This window comes from Thermobia domestica, chromosome 11, assembly GCF_964235325.1.
Source record: "Thermobia domestica chromosome 11, izTheDome1.hap1.1, whole genome shotgun sequence".
Lineage (NCBI taxonomy): Eukaryota > Metazoa > Arthropoda > Insecta > Zygentoma > Lepismatidae > Thermobia > Thermobia domestica.
In genome coordinates this window covers 86,360,259-86,379,705 of record NC_137464.1, presented here as the reverse complement: position 1 = coordinate 86,379,705, position 19,447 = coordinate 86,360,259, and the positions used below count along the sequence as shown (strand labels likewise).

The 19,447-nt window shown below is 34.5% G+C and overlaps 1 protein-coding gene across 1 annotated transcript in view; it reads right to left on the bottom strand.

Moving 5' to 3' along the window:
• Window positions 1-521: 521 nt before the first annotated feature.
• The window catches only part of LOC145664253 (UDP-glucosyltransferase 2-like), a 35,110-nt gene continuing 16,184 nt past the window's right edge, over window positions 522-19,447 (bottom strand). The window contains exons 2-5 of the mRNA XM_081730758.1: window positions 15,841-16,674; window positions 12,889-13,108; window positions 9,445-9,664; window positions 522-5,976 (exon numbers count right to left, since the gene is read on the bottom strand). Coding sequence (XP_081586884.1) covers window positions 5,646-5,976; window positions 9,445-9,664; window positions 12,889-13,108; window positions 15,841-16,671 — 1,602 coding nt within the window. The 5' untranslated portion in view covers window positions 16,672-16,674 and the 3' untranslated portion in view covers window positions 522-5,645. The remainder of the gene's footprint in view (window positions 5,977-9,444; window positions 9,665-12,888; window positions 13,109-15,840; window positions 16,675-19,447) is intronic.

The window sequence follows — 19,447 nt, the reverse complement described above, 5'->3', positions numbered from 1 at the left end:
ACAGCACAAAAGCGTATAGGCCTACCTCGTCTCTTGACTGACAGAGACCGTCGACAGTTGAAGAGAGTTGAAGAGAGAATAGACAGACATCTATCCAGACCACCACACAGGAATTCCAAACTGCATCAGGATCCACTCCAAGTACTATGACAGTTAGGCGTGAGGTGAGAAAAAGCTTGGATTTCATGATCCCAGGAAAGCACTTCTTGCTATATACGTATTACTGTTTTTGTTATACAATAATGAACGTTAAAGCCCAAAATGGTTGATTTTTACCACTTCTGGTTTGAATAATAATCTCAATCATCGAACTGGATTTATAACTTCAGATCCTTTACGTCATGACAAAAATTGATGGTGATTCATTAAAAATGTTTTTTGAGATTTAACTTTCCCGGAGAGATGACTCATAGATGGACAAACAGGGTAAATAAATACAAAGGAGTTTTGGAAAACCAAACTTCTCAATAAAAATGTATGCTAAAAAAATTGAAATAAATAGCAGGTATACCTACATTAATCACAAATTTTATTTATGTTTAATACATTTAAAAAATATTTCATCTTTGTATAAAATTAATATTTACATGAGCATTTTTGTTTTATAAATACACATAAGCATTGATTTATTGCTTCTTTTGTCAGTCATCAAGTCACGCAAAAAAAAAAAAAAAAAAAAAGTTGAATTCAGGCTCATTTGTATGTTTGCTCCATTTATGAAAATAAATAAATTCACCTGTGGTGGATCTAGCCTGGGGCCGAGGGGACCTAAGCCCCGGTTTTTTGAGTGACAAAAATAATTTAAGCTATTATTTATATAATTTTGTTAGTTTATAGTAACTCATACCTATTATAGTCTGAGTTCTGGCTGCCTCCCCCACTTTTTATCTTCTAGATCCGCTACTGAAATACAAGTTATTTTTAAATACATAGCCTATACGTAAGAAAAAGGTTTACAAGTAGTATTTGTGTATGTTTGTCACCGTTAGGAACAGACGAGCAACAATAGATACAATCTGCTAGTAAACAGTGCATTTTGCTACATACACAGTACATTTTTTAAAAGTGACAATTTCTTCCAGCAAAATAAAAACTGGCAACTATCATTGATAGTGAAATACATACAATTTTATAGCAATACAAAAGTTTTTTTTTCCGATTTTGTACACATGAAAATTTAACCCTCCAATGGCCTTGAGGTCAATATGACCCCAAGAGACACATGTTTCTTAAATAATTTCTTTGTATTTTGTTTTCGGTTACTGATTATTTTAATATTCCTCGACTTAGTCTAATTCTTTACATGATCCCAAAATTAAAAGTTAATTATTTTAAATAACGTTGTTAAATAGAAAGGTAACTCATCAGACCTTAGGGTCATATTGATCCCAATGTCTAATATTATAATTTTAGTATTATTCATTATTATTAATACTACTACTACTACTACTACTATTACTACTACTACTACTACTACTACTACTATTGTTACTATTAAACCACTTTAAGGCACTAGATTAACTATTATTTAGTCTATCTTTCATGTTTACATGCATTTATAAGAAATTAAATAATTGCGGTCAAATAGACCCCAAAGACGGGCGTGTGTGTAGATTAGAAGGGCCATAGAAGGGTTAACCTCAAGTATGTTATTTCAAAGAGAGCTATCAACTGATGTATATTTGAACAATGTTTTAGTTAAAACAGAAATTAGAATTTTAGAGTCAATGAAAATTTCAGACTAAATATAATTAACCATTCTATGTTGGGGTCTACTATGTCGTCTTGCTAGTGTATTGAAGAGCTTAGTGAGGTATATTTCAGTATTAGTTTCACCTCAAATAAGTTACATGGTACTCGTGCAGTGACAATATTTAGAGCTTTAGAAGATATTTTTTAAAAATCTTTTGTTAAAAATTTTAATTATTCTTTAAATAATTATTATTTTGTTAAATAACTTAAAACATTTTTTCTCTAATATTTCCAAAACATTACAGTCACGCATATAATTTCTCAAGAAGATCTATTGATTGTTTTTGTTTTATCTTTGAAAAACAATTTTCCGTTAAACGCTAATAGTATCTTTCTTAATTCTTAATTCTTAACTATATATAAAACTACATCAGCTGACATAAATTATTGAGCACTTCCTGTAGGGCTACAACGATTAAATTTGACTAGCTTTCCGGGACTAACCGACAGGAAAATTGCCAAAACTGAATATTTTTAATTTTTAGGGGGTCTAAAGAGGGGATGAAGAATTTCCCCATGTTATTTAAATTGGCCTTTTTTTTACCTATAATCTCATGTTTTATGTACTTAGAATTGGAATAAAAACTTGATATTCGGTATGCTTTTACGTTTTCGTTAGCGTTACCTAAGTGAATCATCAGAAATAAAAATTTCCAACCGTAGAGTGGTTTTATGGGGAACTGAAAAATATTTCCCATGTTATTTATATGGGACGTCTTCTACACCCCAAAATGTTTAGGCACTTCCGGCAGGATTAGAATGATGAAATTTGGCATGATTGTAGCCTTCCAGGACTAACTGACAGCAAAATTGCCAAAAGTGAATATTTTTAATTTTTAGGGGTGTAAAAGGGAATGAAGAAATTCCCATGCTATTTAAATAGTCGTTTTCTTGGGATACAAAATCTTATCTTTTAGATAGTTGAAATAGGAAAAGAATCGATAGAATTGTGGTTCAAGGGGTGTGAGGTAGGGGTGTTCAATAAGACTGAAGACCTATCGAACTTCGGGAGTGAAAATTTATCGAGTTGTCATCGGTTATTCGAAACCGTTCGAGTATTTGAAATTATCGAAGTTTCGGGTATTATCGAAATTTCGAGTATTATCGAAGTTTCGGGTATTATCAACATTTCGAGTATTATCGAAGTTTCGGGTATTATCGACATTTCGAATATTATCGAAGTTTCAGGTATTATCAAAAGTAGTGATGAACAGTTCGGTTCCTTCACCTCTCCAATGATTTATTCTTGCAGCCAAACTAGGCAAACAACTTTTTTCATCTGATAAGTTATTGCAAAGTTGTATTTGTCGAAATCATATGTAAAATTATTTTTCTACCTGCCCCGTTATTGGCGCAATCGGCAAAGTGACTATTAGTAGACTAATGTTGTCTTGGATTCCAATTCCATTCGGGTGATGCATGTTTTCTCTTCCTCTTTCTCTCTTCCGACAGACTGCTTAAACCTTGTACAGATCTGTGGGGAAAAAACTTTTCCTTCACTACATTGCTAAGGAGAAAAGCTATAAAATGAACACACTGCATATATGTAATACATATTATATACAACTATGATAACCTCGAATACATAGTTTCTTTCGAACACTCCGATAACCCCGAACTTTTCTAAATATTCAAGCGACTCGACAAATGCGATCATATTGATATATTTCTGTATTTGCTGCTTTCAAACAATTTGAGATTCTCGAACAGTTCGAGTGTCTCGAAGTTGTCTAATGTTTCTTACATTTCGAGTGCCTCGAACACTTCGAGAGTCCCGAACATTTCGGGAGTCTCGATCTTTTGGAGAGTCTCGAACATTTCGGGAGTCTCAGACATTTCGGGAGTCTCGAAAGTTCGATAATTCGATAAAATTAAAATTCTTTATCAGTGAAACGGTTTCGAAATGTTATCGAATTGTTATCGATTACTCGATTATCGGAACAGCCCTAGTGTGAGGTCGTAGGCCGAGCAAAGAGTGTGTGTGGGGGCGAAGCCTCCGGATGGGCAGTTTCAGGAAAAATGAAGAGCAAATTTACGAAATCCATTGTTGATGCAAAGCCCGATAGATAAGAAATGCGAGGCCGTAGGCCGAGCAGATTCGGGGTCTGGGGGCGGAGCCCCCAGCAAGCCAAAGGCTAGTCATAATATAAAATTACCACTACATACAGTAATACTTCATTATGACTTCATACATACTTAAAAAGCTGATAATAATGGTAGTGCACTGAGAATAAAACAAAACTGTAGGTGGTGTACTTAAAAAGATAGGTTACATGCGTAATTCCTGCAGTTTCTGGACTTAACGTACATCAGACGTATAACTGAAAACGCATGTTTTATAATACTTTCCGTATAAGTGTTCCATCTATACGTACTTTCCGTATGAAACAATATAGGCGGTCAGGATCTCACATACAAATGGATGTATATAACATATAGCTGAGGAATGTAACGTAAGTATATGCACGTGATATGCGGAAAAGTGTTAGATGTCAGACATCCTGCAACGGTATGATGTAAAATCTGAGGGCAGTGCGTATGTAGCATACGGATAACATATGCACCGTACTGATTTCTATAGTAAGCAAGAGGATACCGTATATTTGTACAATATACCGTTGTGTGGAGAACGGATTTTTCTCAGTGTGCCAACAGAAAAGTCTGCCCAAGTGTTATCTCTCCGTGACGAAGACAATAAATAAAGCATCATTAAATATAACTATAGTTAGAAAAAAATTATGAATTTTTTTAGTGGATTAAAAATTAAAATTTGGCTATGAATAAATAATTAAAAAAATTTTAATTAATTTCAAAATTATTGGTTAAAATTAAAAATGGCAACCTACATTATAATATTATAAGAACTGTCATGATGTTCTGCAAGTTAATGCTGAATGTAGTTAATAAAGTGAAGTGCTGAGGTAATTGAACTATTATCATGAAAAGTCAACGTTTAGAAACAAAATGCATTTTTTCTTTAAAAAAAATCAAATTACCATAAAAGTTAGGAAAAAAGTATGTAAATGAAAGTTATATCTTATAATTTAACTTTTTGAGCATCAATTACTTGTTATTTTTGCAATTACTGTTTGGAAGTGCTTTTGAATTTTTTTAATGTAAGTTGCAAACAATCCTTGCAACGACATCTATTTTATATGTTTTTGAAAAAAAAAACTTAATGTTTTAATCATTACAGTTGTTTTAACGTCCAGTCTATAGAACGTCGTCAGTAAACACACCCTCATTCAAGACATTATCAACTACAGCAACAGTGTTGTGTGCAACAATATATCAAGTTACATAGGACCAAAAAGAATCGATTTAATGACTAGCTTTTCCTTAAAAAAAAAAAAAGTTTTCATAAAAATAGCTGCTGTAAGAATGTTCAAGTGTAGACAACATTAAAATGTTTTAATATCGACGAATAGTGAACTTATACATTACGTGTAGATGTAAAAACACGCTCAATTTATATACCAAATAATTTTTAGTTAATTATAGCTAACTGTTTCGATTTAGTATGAGTTTCAGCATTTCAGAAATATGTTATATAAGTCAGTGATAGCCAACATTTTTTCGTGTACCCCTAATGTTACTTTCCCACTCAAGCTGTACCCCAGATTTAAGCTACCCTTAATTCAGATTACAGGTAAATATATCAAAAAGAAATTATAGAAGTTATTTATTATTAATTAAATAACCCAGTGTTATTACAAACAGGCGAATCATGCCATAAATTTATTACAGCTATGCTATTAAAAATTTTACGCACACCATAAGAAGTCATCGCGTAAACTTGAGGGTAGTCTAGGCTCACATTGAATACTATTGGTAAAAGTTACATCTACTTGCATAAAAATTAAATAAATTAGTGTTATATTACTAGAGAGAAATTAAAATGGTAGTTTTCTGAACATAATTATCAAGACGTACCGGAATTTGTTTGCAAATTTATGTCTACTAAATTGCGTTCTATATTTATTATTAAACACACTTAATACACAAGTCCGTAATAACCAAAACATACAACCTACAATCAGGGAAATGAACACAACAACATCGATAAGAAAATATTGATACCACGTCAAATCCATAGCAGAAGTTCTTAAATGATAAGCACCCTTATGCCTTATAACATATTCTGTCCAATATATAGCTCTATTCAATGGGGTTGCCATTCGATCTCTGAAGATAGATGAAAGTCGCTGTGCGTTCACCCGATACCTGAAAAAACAAACAATAAAATAATACGGTATACTAACAAGTAAACTAATAAAGAATATTTAGAAACATACCTAGATATACAAAAAATATTTAGTGTAATTTCATGCGCAAATAACACCTACACTGCAATTGATACTACTTGTCCTTTCTGACAGCTCGCTATGCGCACGTGGTGCTCAAAGCTGTGTTGCCAGCTTTTGCGTCGGATATTGAAACACGAAATTATTCACTGCAAGTAAGTCTCAGTTTTATAAAATTAAATGACACAAAAGAGAACTAAAAAGAATGCTCTCAATTCCACTAACCAGCACACAATTTCAATAACCAGCACATCCACTACTCAAGTTGACATTCGACTTCAAAGGAATGTGAATTTGTTTCTATTCAAATTTCCAACGTACAGAAAGGGTGGAATGTTTACCATTGCAGAGCGAGAGAAATGAGCCACTATCATTGGCTGAACGTACTGTTGCCATAGAAACAGTTTTTGCCTGATTGTTATGACCACGTGTAGGAAGGAAAAAAGAGAAAAGCAACTGTCAGAAAAGACAAGTTGTATCAATTCCAGTATATTGTATTTCTTTATTATTGGAAAATGTACTAAAAATAAACTGTTGAACGTCTTTTAATTCATAAAAAGAACAGAAATCAAATTATATACTATACTATTATATATTATATACTATATCTAGCTTCATGGCGTTCCATAGCAAAACAATAGGGAATTCACGTATGCTGTACTGCATGTAGTTACTCATGTGTATATTCAACTCCATGACCTTAGCCCAATCCAAAAAAAAAAAAAAAAAAAAAAAAAAAAAAAAAAGAAGAGGAGGGTGTTCAGTGTTCTGCTAATGGCTGTGCTCCTGTGATAATGTGAATATCGTGTTGCTACAGTAGTTAAGATTTGTGTTATACTTTCACGTATCTGTACATTTTATATGCAAAAATGCCGAAAAGATCATGTAAGTTTTCCGAAAGCTTGCAAAGTGAATTATTCCCTTTTCTTAAAAATAAAATTTAAAAAAAGTGCATGCAACAGATGATAAGGTTAAATGTGAAAAGTGTGGATCGGAATTTTCTGTAGCTCATGGAGGCAGTTCAGACATAACCAACCATTTAAAGACAAAAAGACACATAGTTCATTATCTGCTGCTGAGTCCTCAATAGTAACACTTTTATTAAGAATAGGGGTCTACCAATTCTGTGGACAATGAATTGAACACAAAAATCACCTTTGCTTATCACACGGCATACGACAACCTGAGTTTTAACTTAAATGCATGCTCTTCAAAGTTAATTTCAAAGCTTTATGAACCTGAATTTTCCTTAGGAAAATGCAATGTGAAACAGTTGTGGAAAATGTAATAACACCTTTGGCATTGGAAAAGCTACGTGAATAATTGGACAAAGCAAGTATGGATGATTCAAACAGGAAAAACTATTGTTGTAAGGTATTTCAAACACGAATTTGGGATCCGCGTTCAGCTGTTGGATTTGAAATCCGTTGCAGGTGAAAGTGCAGCGATATTGTCAAATCATCTTCTCTCAGTCATCAGGGAAAATAACTTAGATTTTTTTTTTTTTTTTTGGTAGTGACAATTGCAATACGAACTTTCGGGCAGTGTTGAGGGGGAAGAAATAACGTATCCACTCTTATCAAGAAAGAGTTCGGTATATCCATTAATGGTATTGGTTGTGGTGCCCACGTTGTACATAATTCCATTCAAACAATGGCAGATGTCCTTCCTATTGAATTGGAAGCATTAGTGTATGTGTCATACAGCTAAAAGAATTCTGGTTTTGCAGCATGGAAATACAAGATTTCTTTCACTGATGCCAACAATTGAGATAATTTTGCAAACTCTTGAAGGTTTGAAAGAGTATTTTAACTCACAAGAAATGTGTCCAGCTCTAATTAAAAAAAAAAAAAAATTATGAATGAGTTGTACCTATGGTTTGTTCACGGCCAGCTATCTTTGCTTAACTAAACTGTTTTAGCCATGTAGAGAGACAAATCAAGTGCCACTGATGGTGCACTTCTAAAATTGAAAGAAAACCAGGAAGAAAGAAGAAACTGTAATTTAGTTCCTGTTGGTGAAAAAAAAAGATTCAAGAAAAAAGTCAGCTAGATTATATCACCATACAAAATGACTTCAAGGCCTTCAAAATGACTATGATCGGTGTATATCTTATATAGGACTGTGGGAGAACAGTTTTGGTGATGCCAATGACTTTGCCTGAATAAACGAAAATATTATCTGTTGGGATAATATAGAAAAAAGCGCAGAAAAGATAAACATAAATGTTCGTAAAGCTATGATAAATATAGATGAACTTTCTGACGAAGTTGTTGTTGCTAAAAATTTTGGACTTCCAAAGTGGGAACCTGGGAAAGAGAAAAGAAAGAAAACGACAAAAAGCTATTTAGTGAAGAAAAATATATGCAATTCTTCAGCCATACTAAGCAAAATTACATCCCAATGTGCAATCTTCAGCTGATAGTTAAGTGCATCTTTGCATAACAAAAAAAGGACATATTGAGAGAGGTGAAGTCAAGTGAAAAAGAAATGAGTGGTTTAGAAAAAAAAATGAAATGAAATCTTTGAGTTTTACGTCCCACGGTTGTGCCGGTTAGGCTAAAGGAGACGGTGATGATGAGTAATGAATGAAAATGGTGGAATGAAGAAAGTGGGAGGAAACGGGAGAACCCCGAGAAAACCCACGCACGCGGTGTTTGTCCACCACAAAGTTCACTTGGGGGGGGGGCTGGGATCGAACCCGGGACCCCAAGCACCAGACGTGAACGCTCTACCACTGAACCACCGCGGCCCCTGGTTTAGCAAACAATCTTAATAGCACTGCTCTATTGCATGTCTGTAGCCGACAGACAAATAGTCTGCTGCAAGCTTGCTTGAATTTGGCTAAATAGCTGGTAAGCTCTTTGGAATTAGCTTTATTTGGAGATCATATTGTATAGATATACCCAATATTGTGGGGTATTTTAAATCCATCTTTTAGTCTTTCGGTTACTCAACAAAAAATTATGGCAAGCCTATGTATAAATGAAATGCAGAGTTTTTAATGACTAAGCTTTTCACCCTTACGTGTTCGAGACTCGAGTTCAATTCCCGACCTGGAGTCCAAATTAACCTGTAAATGCATGTTGTGAATTTGCTTGCTGAAGAAAAAATGCATAACGCTACACTCAAACAAAATACATTGATAATCTTTTGCAGATGTATAATTGACGAACCATGAGCTCTGTATATTAGACACTTCTATCCCCTTTTTCCATTGAAATATACGTTAAGCTTTTAATATTTATTAAATTGTTTGGACAGTTCTGTGTATATCAACGAAAGTTATTAAATATTCTCGTAAGAAATTCAAAAGAAAGACATCGTGGGACGTAAAACTCTAAAAATTTCATTTCAATTTCAAAAGGAAGAAATGAATTGTGGTTACCTCGAATCCTGAATAACAGTCTGTATAGCAGTCAGAAGACTGGTTCTCGTAAGCTGATGATAGTTGAGCTCGACACCAACTCCAGAATTCACAACCTTTTTCGCATTCCGTTTCTGATCAGCGTTGATAGGTATCACTACCAAAGGGACTCCGTGATACATAGCTTCTTGGAAACTCAGCAGTCCACCGTGAGTTATAAACACTTTGATGTTATGGTGAGCTTTAAAATATAAGAGAAGAAGAAAACGTTCAGCAAAATTAATGATTAAATGTGAAACATTATGAATTATACAATAGCACAAACACTCCCTGTATTTATTGGTTTGCTTGAGGAAAATCTGGATGAGCCATCTACAACAGCCAGTCCTCGGGCCGCCGGCGGCCTTCGGAGCCCTTTAAAATCAGGTCCACCTGACTCGTTATTGAAAATGATTTCCTTATGTAATCTCTTAAAGTTTTTCATGGGTAACTGATGTGCGCCTTGATAATATCATCCACGTTGGAACATCCAGTTCAGAGTGTAGCACAGAACATTGTCAGACTGGTCACATGTTCCACTAAAATGATAAATAAGTTGAGTTTCTGGTTTTCTTTAGTAAGTAAATGTTTGGTTATCGTTATAACGGTTTTTGTTTCTGTGATATTAGTGTGCGATGAACGATTTTATAAATTGAATAAGGCTATTCAATTCTTGTGAAAATGTACATTGCCTCGTACGGCCCTCAACGCCAGTAAGTCCTCTGTGGTTGACCCACTCCGTTTTCCAACTTGCACATGCCTATCTAGATAAAGTCATGAGTCCATTTACAACAATGGAAAGTGGAAAGGAAATTGTCCAGGGCTTAATTTCTAAAGCATTATCTCAACATTTGCTAGGGTTGCCAATTCTGAAAATTAAAATTACCGGCATTTATTCATAATCTTCAAAACTGGATATTTTAAACTTTAAAATATATAGTAGAGTTTGACAAAAATAACGGTCTTCCAGTAAAATAATCGCCCAGCTGGCAACTCTAATATTTGCCTGATGGAGAAAATGAATTGAAATATTTAGGTTTTACATTCCACTATTATACCGGCTAAACTAAACAGGCGGTGATGATGAGAAATGAATTAAATGGTGGAATGAAGAAAGTGGGAGGAAACGGAAGAATTCCGAGAAAAACCATGCATACGATGTTTGTCAGACACAAGACTCAATTGACGCGAGTTGGTATCGAACCAAGGACACCATGAACCAGAGAAAAACGCTCTAGCACTGAGCCACTGCGGCCCATTTCCCTAATGGAATTGAAAAAAATAATGAGAATAGGATTTGACAGCTGCGGAAGTGTAAATTCCGTAGCATATATCTGCGTGTTTTGAGATCATATTTAGTATTAGGATATACAACTGTTTCGACTTTGGTTCATTTAAATAATGAAGCAAAGAAGGAAAATCCTTAATGTTACAAGAATAACTATAAATTACGTTCGGCAACGTAGAATTTAAAGGAAATGAAATTTTTAATTTAAGGATTCAGGATTGTGCCCTTTAGATTAAAGGAGACAGATGATTAATGAAAGTGAATCAGTGTGAAATAATTTGTGGAATGTAAGTGTGGAAGGAAACGGGAAAACCTCGAGTAAACGCACGGACATGATGTTGTTCACCACAAACATATATGATCTGGGATTGTAGCAGAGGCCCTTCACACCAGAGGTAAGCATTTACACGGAGTCAAGGTGCCCCCATAATTGTAAAACTCAGTTCTTTCCCACTGAACTTTGTTAATCCTTCTTCCTATTTCCATTTCATTCTTTTTTTCAATAAAGTTGTCAGGCCAAAAACAATGCTTCTTAAACTGGCGATGTTTACTGAGAATAGTAAAGTCCACCTTCTATTAAATCACCATTTAACCTAATGTGTTTGTTGTATTAAATTACACTTCAGAAAAAGCAGTAACGCTTCGTTACTATAGTAGTATCTTGAATCTTATGAAAATACTGTAATAATATCGAAAGGTTACCCAAGTGTGTGTATGTGTACCTTATTTACAGTTATAGTAATTTAACAAAACATACTTCTTTCGACATTTCGCAAATGCGATTCAATATAAGTGTGACATTTATTTATTTCCAAGTGTAGCCATTTAAGCAAACTTTTCTAAAAACAAAATCCATGTAGTTTTTCAGCTAACAGTTTACAAGAAATGAAAAACATTTTGCAAAAGTTGGTATACTTTTTTAGCTTTAAGTTTTTGTTTTTGGGTTCTTTTGAGTTCGAGTTTTTGTTCTGGTGTCGTTTTGAGTTTGGGTCTTTGTTTCTGCGTAAGTTTGAGTTCGAGTTTTGGTTTTTGCGTCCTTTTAAGTTAGAATTTTTATTTTTGCGTACTTTTGAGTTGTTTTTTTTGTTTTTACGTCCTTTTGAGTTTGAGTTTTTATTTTTATGTCTTTTTGAGTTCGAGTTTTTGTTTTTGCATCTTTTTGAGTTCGAGTTTTTGTTTTTGCTTTCTTTTGAGTTTGACTTCTTTTCTTCTTCCATCCTTTTAAGTTCGAGCTTTGTTTTTGTGTCTTTTTGAGTTCGAGTTTTTGTTTTGCCTTCCTTTTGAGTTCGAGTTTTTGTTTTGGCGTTCCTTTGAGTTCGAGTTTTTGTTTTTGCGTCCTATTGACTTTGAGGTTTTGTTTTCATGTCCTTTTTGAGTTCCATTTTTTGTTTTTGCGTTCTTTTGAGTTGAAATATTTTGGTCTTGAGTTCTTTTGAATTCGAGCTTTTGCTTTTGCGTCCTTTTCAGTTTGAGCGTTTGTTTTTGTATCCTTTTGACTTTGAGTATTTGTTTTCGCGTCCTTTTGACTTAGAGGTTTAGTTTATGCGCTCTCTTGAGTTTGAGTTTTCGTTTTTGCTTTCTTGTGCAACACTGAGAAAATGAATCACAATTATTATTATTATTATTATTATTATTATTATTATTATTATTATTATTATTATTATTAATAATAATAATAATAATAATAATAATAATAATAATAATAATAATAATAATAATAATAATAATAATAATAATAATAATAATAATAATAATAATAATGGCTTCGAACAATGACCGGAACTTGAACCCGGTCCAATCGGCAGGCGCACAGACCATCATATAAAATCAACTCTCACAGTATGGAAGGTTCTTCAATACATTATCTCCCACCAAAGGGAGCTAGGTCATGGAGCCAACCCACGGACTTTATCAAAACTTGTATATGTTTAACATATGCTTGCTTTGTCGTTTTAGGTTTTCATTAAGTAAATTTTAAAGATGCATATGTAATAGTTATTTCGGTTATTTGAACATATTAGGATTACTAGTACTTCATAAATATATATTCTCAATAAAATTCAAGATAAATTTGACCCAATAACTGTAAAAATTTATTGACTGCAAAATGCAAAATTATTCACTGGTACAGTACTTACCTAATAAGTCCTGTTGTGGAAGCCACTTTCTAACCACTATGTTACTGGGTATTATGCTTATGTTTCTTTCAAATTTCCATAACACGCTTAGAGGAAGATCAGAAAATGCTTGTAAGAAAATACTAAATTTGTTGCCTGGCATTTCATCACTTCGTAAAATTGATCCTAAGCTAAAATATACAAATCCATTGGAAGCACTGTCAGCAAAGTCCTTCAGATCCTTTTTAAGGGAGGAAAAGAAAGAATACAGGAGCCCGTCAAATTAACTCATCGCAAACAACAATAATAATTGTAGATCTAATTGATCAGCGTAACATGCTCTCCTAACACAAATATTCCAAAACTTAAATATTGTTTTTTTTTAACTTTCAGCACGAATATTAACAAACATTTTGTGAAACACTTATTTAAGAAATTACTAGAATATAATATGTTAAAATATTGTTGAGAATAGAGAAAAAAATAGTCGTAATTTGATAATAAAAAAAAGTAACATTGTGAATATTATCACTGTATTAACTCAGAAAATAAATGAGCAATGGAAGAAACAGAGTTGGAAAATATTAGATAATTGAAAAAAATAATGAAATCTTTAAGTTTTACGTCCCACGGTTATGCCGGTTAGGCTAAAGGAGACGGTGGTGATGAGATATGAGTGAAATGAAGAAAGTGGGAGGAAACGGGAAAACCCCGAGAAAACCCACGAGCACGGTATTTGTCCACCACAAAGCCCACACGGCGTGAGCTGGGATCGAACCACGGACCCCAAGCACCGGAGGTAAACGCTCTACCACAGAGCCACCACCGCGCCCCCATATTAGATAATTGAATCACAGTTATGAACTTATGATATAAATCAGAGGCAAAACATGACAGAATATTTTTTTAAAGAAAGAAAAAAAGCTTGAACATTGAAAACAACCTAGAATTTATAGGAAATTCTTGGATAATCTGTTTTTATGGTGCGACCACCACACCAAAACTGGAGTACAGCGTCCTAAGAGCAGGGGGGCGCGGTTCGATCCCAGCTCCGGTGCTTGGGGTCCCTGGTTCGATCCCAGCTCGCGCCGTGTGGACTTTGTGGTGGACAAACACCATGCTCGTGGGTTTTCTCGGGGTTCTTCCGTTTCCTCCCACTTTCTTCATTCCACCATTTTATTCATTTCTCATCATCACCGTCTCCTTTAGTCTAACCGGCATAAGCGTGGGACGTAAAACTAAAGATTTCATTTCATTTTCATTTTGTTCTAAGAGTGTAGTGTCAAGCGTAAATACGTGTTGAAACATCCGTATTTAAGATACTGACGCACGGTGACTCAGTGGTAGAGCGCTTAACTCTGGTGTGTGAGGTTCCTGGTTCGATCCCCGGTCAAGTCGGTTCGATCCCACGGTTTGTGATGGACAATATCGTGTCCGTGGTACTCCCGCTTCCTCTCATATTCTCATTCCACCAATTCTTCCATCATCATTCATTTGCATTGATCATCGTCTCCCTTAGCCTAACAGGCATGATCATGGAACGTTAATATCAAAGATTTCATTTCATATTTAGTTGGCTGCAATCTAGCATATGTAGTTGCGTCATTTATCTTCATAACACTTATGATATCAATACTTTGCCCGATCTAATAGGCCAAAATCTGCTGGTAAATGATAGAAATTAATCTACCTTTTATTTAAGGAAAATGAATGTGTACATTCTTCGATTTGCGTGATATTCTAGCCTTAAGAAATAAACCCTTAAATATATACTTAAGATCATAATAATCTCAACAGTAGGGAAACACAAGATAACTTTGACATTATTTTACCACGAAGGTGCTCACCATAAACATCTACATTCCACAGACTTATACAGTTAATAGTAGTAATGCATGTGTTTTATCGGCAACTGAGATTTACTGAGAAGAAAACCGGCAACTGCAAGATTCCTGTATCTCTTTTCTAGTTATCTAAACGTTTTATTTTTATTTTGAGAGGTTTGTCACTTAACATCTGCCAAGTTTAGATTTTCTTACAGTCTAGATTTGTCTTTCTTTGGCGTTTATTTATTTATTTATTTATTTTTTCTGAGCTGAAAGTATTTTAAGATATTTCGTTTTGAAGGCAAACTAAAGGACAGCTTAGAAAAGTATGTGAAATCAAATGATTTTTACTTTCAAGCAGCTACTAATTATTTTCTCATTATAAAATAATATATTTTTCTGATACTTTTAGAGTAAAGAGAAAATTATTGCAATACACACAATCCTTTTGAATACCAGAAGATATGCAATATAATTTAAAGCAATTTTGATAGTTTCGTTAATGAGTTCTTTATCTGGTTTCATGACTTGGAGTTTTGTGATCTCACCTTGCTATTATTAAAAGCAAGAATTTTAGGAATGATTAAAAAACTGGATCAAAAGATTGCGATTTAAACCAAGAACTTTAGGAATGAATCAAAGAATGCATCAAACAATTGCGATCTGTGCTAGTAATTAGTTTTTGTATCAGGGGCCACACAATTTTTGAACGAGTTTTCGTATTTTTTTACGGAATAAGCACATTATACTGACGTGAGTTAAGTAATAATTTGGGCTTCGCTACACTGTATGTAGTTCTCCAGATATAAGGCGTACAAGAAAATTTTTGGTTGAAATATATTGGTTCTTTTGACGCATTTTTGGATCAGGGCCACAAAAGTTTTGAATGCTTCCTAAATCGTGTTTTCGTATATATATATATATATATATATATATATATATATATATATATATATATATATATATATATATATATATATATATATATATATATGGAATAAGCAAATATTTACGGAATAAGCAAATCATACTGAATTAAGTAATAGTTTGGGTTTGGCTAATGTAGTTCTTCAGATATAAAAGCCTACAAGTAAAAATTTGCCTGAAATATATTGGATCTTTTGATCCAATAAAGAATTGTCCTTACCTTCGGTAGTGGTTTACCAGATCTGCAATGTATTCCTCCAATTTCAACAACGGCAGGAACATATGGCCGTGGAAAATCCAAGGTAAAATCACTATTCACAAACACAAGACTTGCATTTCTCTCCAATTCCCCTAACGGTGGTAAAGACGAACCAAAATATTTTCTTGCAATCTCTGTTTGATTCGGTAAGTGGTAGAAGTGTCTTCCTAAGTGGGTCCATAATCCAAACAAGAAGTTATAAGTTCGCTCGAAGAAATTCATTCTATCTGAGAAGGGCAGGAGATAATTTGGAAATAAAGATAATGTCTCAGGATTTCCCACTTGGTCACTAACCCACGGAGGAGCAATAAAAGAACTTACAGTGATAAAAGGAGCTCCAAATTTATGAGCAAAAGCAACGAAACAGTCTGAATAAAAAACTTCAATAATTATAAGATCAAATTTCTCCTGAGAATGTATAAGATCTTGTATCTGTGGTGAAGACAATTCCATTTCACAGAATACATTTCCAAAATGCCTCATCATGTGCAGCTCTTCTAAGGAGGAGTGTTCACTCATCAAAAATTTTATTACATTATCTTTTACATACGGAAGCATAAATTCTAAGCTAATGTCTGTATAATTTGGTATTGGTCTTTCCTGAGATTTTGAACTGACAACCACCACATCATGTCCATTTGCTGCTAAACCTTTCATTAAAGTTTGAAATATCGTGTTGTGACTGCTGAATGGAGTTGGGAAAAGACCCAAGATCCTGGCCGGTTGCACTCCAACTTCCACCAAAGATATTATGATTAAAAGATGTACTGGGAAGAATCGGACATCTTTCATTTTCTGAAAATAAAAGTAAATTAAAGAATAAATATTTGTACCATATACAGCTGAATCTGAATAAAAAATAAAAAGCGTCACATTAACTTTCAGGCTAAATTACGTTAGTTATTGGAAGAATTTACTTCTAGGAGCTTAGACGAATTCTATTCTATAATCTTATACGTATGTGGAATCAACTCTAGCTCTTCATTTTTAATTGACTGGTGAGTCATGTCATAATAAAGAATTATTAGTAAAATATTCATCATTCGTAAAACAATCTTTTAAAAAAAAAACACTATATAATGGTATGTAAAGTTATATAAGGGTAAGTAAGATTGTAATTAATGAAGACAAAGAACTTACTAGCTGTTTCTATCATTACTTATTTCCTCATTCTACTAGAACAACTTATAATGTCAATTTGGTAGGCTTCACAGTAATAATAAGCAGGGGCGGACTGGCAACCATAGGGCCCACCCTGCTAAACTGAAATGAGGGCCCACTGTATAAAAATGTAAAAATGTACTTGGCATTCTTCATATGTATTACATATAAAAGTCCATCTTCGAACCCATAAATAGTATCCCATATATTCATACAAAAGCAAAACATTGATTACAAAAAATCTGAAGTAGGAACATTTTAATAGTAACTCATACAGTGTGTAATTGGCATTATCATTTTTTATTGTAAACAGACACAATACCGGAATTGGTGCTTTCAGTTATTTATATAGTGCTATTGTTTTTTTATGTAATGAATTTAAACCATTTATTTAAACAAATGAATGTCATGTTTTAGAAAACCCAAAATATATATATATGTGTAATTTTGACATGATTTTACCCACGTCTGCTGGAAATCCCAAAATAAAGACTGGTGTTTCAAAAAATGCCATCAGATAAAAAAAAAAAGTAGAGAGGAGATATAGACATTTGGGAAACGTTAATTAATTTTGAGGCAATTTTTATTGCGTTTTCATGTAAAAATAACATATCTGAAACTTTTTTTTAAGTAACCAAACCTGCAACCACCCTACTTAACGAAGATCCGTATTTTGCCATAGCTCCTCTCCTCCTTGATACGTAAAAAATACCACTTACTTCAGTCGGGAGTCTGCTCGCGAATGTGCCTCAACCTCTCTCTGTACCTGTCTTTTTGGCTAGAAGAAAATGTTGTAACCCACATACACAAACTCGTCTAAATACTGCTGTATAATCTCGAGGAAGTACGCCCCGCTCTTAGCAGACAACTTGCCCCCCTTCCCTTTCAAGCGTGTCAGGTGAGACAACAGACATGCATGGCGTCAGTGTTGGAAACTTGAAAAAGCTGTAACTTTGTGGCCTCAATGCAACACAAAGAATGCGATTGGAGGTAAATTTGCGATAGATTTCGAAACGCAAGATTTTCCTTGACATAAGTAAGTCATAATATCATATCTTCATGTCGCAGAAAGATTAGATATCGTCTATTGTCTAGTGTAGTCCGCCCATTCCTTGGCTGGCCTCAACTTCTCTTTTCATATGAACACCTACTTTGCACATCACAAATAATTTTTACATTTTACTACACTTTTATTTTAAATTAACTTTAAATAACTAAAGGGAAGTTAACATTTACACGATATACACACTGATTTGACTGACAGCATAAGTGTTCAGTACTTTTAGAAGTTACACCAACGCTTACTGAGCCCAGTGCCGGCAGGTAGCGCTCTCAAACGGGTCAGGTCAGGCTTCATCGGGTCAGGGCTCGAGTCGAACCTCCTTGGGTCACCGGGTCAGGGCTGCTCTAGCCACGGGTCGGCTCGGGTCAACTTTCTTTATGCGTCGTTTCGGCTAAAACCTATTTTTGTCATGAGTCGGGTCGGGTCGACGTTCAACTCGATCCGACCCGAGAAGGATTTAGCCGAAACGGCGCATAAGAAAATTGACCCGAGCCGACCCGTGCCTAGAGCAGCCCTGACTCGACCCGTGTCTCAAGCAGGATTGACTCGACCCCTGACCCATGAAATCCTGATCTGACCCGTTTGAAAGCACTACACGGCAGCAAATAGTTCAGTTAATTTCGTGTTCGCCTGTTAAAGTTGTGTAATTTCAAGTAAAAATAGCCATAAAAGATAAGCTACAATTGACTGAAATTATCCAAAGACGTGGTGTATACATTATAATTTATAAAACAGTTCAAAAGCGTTCCGGCTCCACCTCCACTTTCCACAATAACAATATCTACGAAACTATTGTTTCTTTAAAACATCGCCACTCGCCGGCTTGTAAAAGGACCGGAGTAGGCAATGGTATCCAAATCCAATAACAGCCTGAAATCTACTGTGTTTCTTATATTAAAAAAAGTAGTAGTTAACGTGCTCGATTTTAACAGCTGCTGTATCACAAACCCCGCAACGTTTTAGGGCCTGATTGTCTCATAGACGGAACCTTTTCAAGTCGATAAACGTAAAGGAGAATAAGGTCTATTCATGAAAGTTTAACTTTACGTCTTTCTCATGCAAAACACAAGTTTGCGGGAGTTACCCTGCCATATTTTTGATGCTGGTAGGTTTAATTGAGCACATCTTTTTAAAATTGGTGGAGGGGGCCCACCTATTTGGGGGGCCCACCCTGCATTTGCAGGGTAGCAGGGTGGGCCAGTCCGCCCCTGATAATAAGCATTCAATTTGACTTCAATTGCTATTTAGATCCTAGCTCAGCTGGTCAGCTGCTAAGGACAAAATCTGCGGCTTAATGAATGATCTGAAACTCTGGCGCAAATCCTGGAGGGATGAGGGGGACAT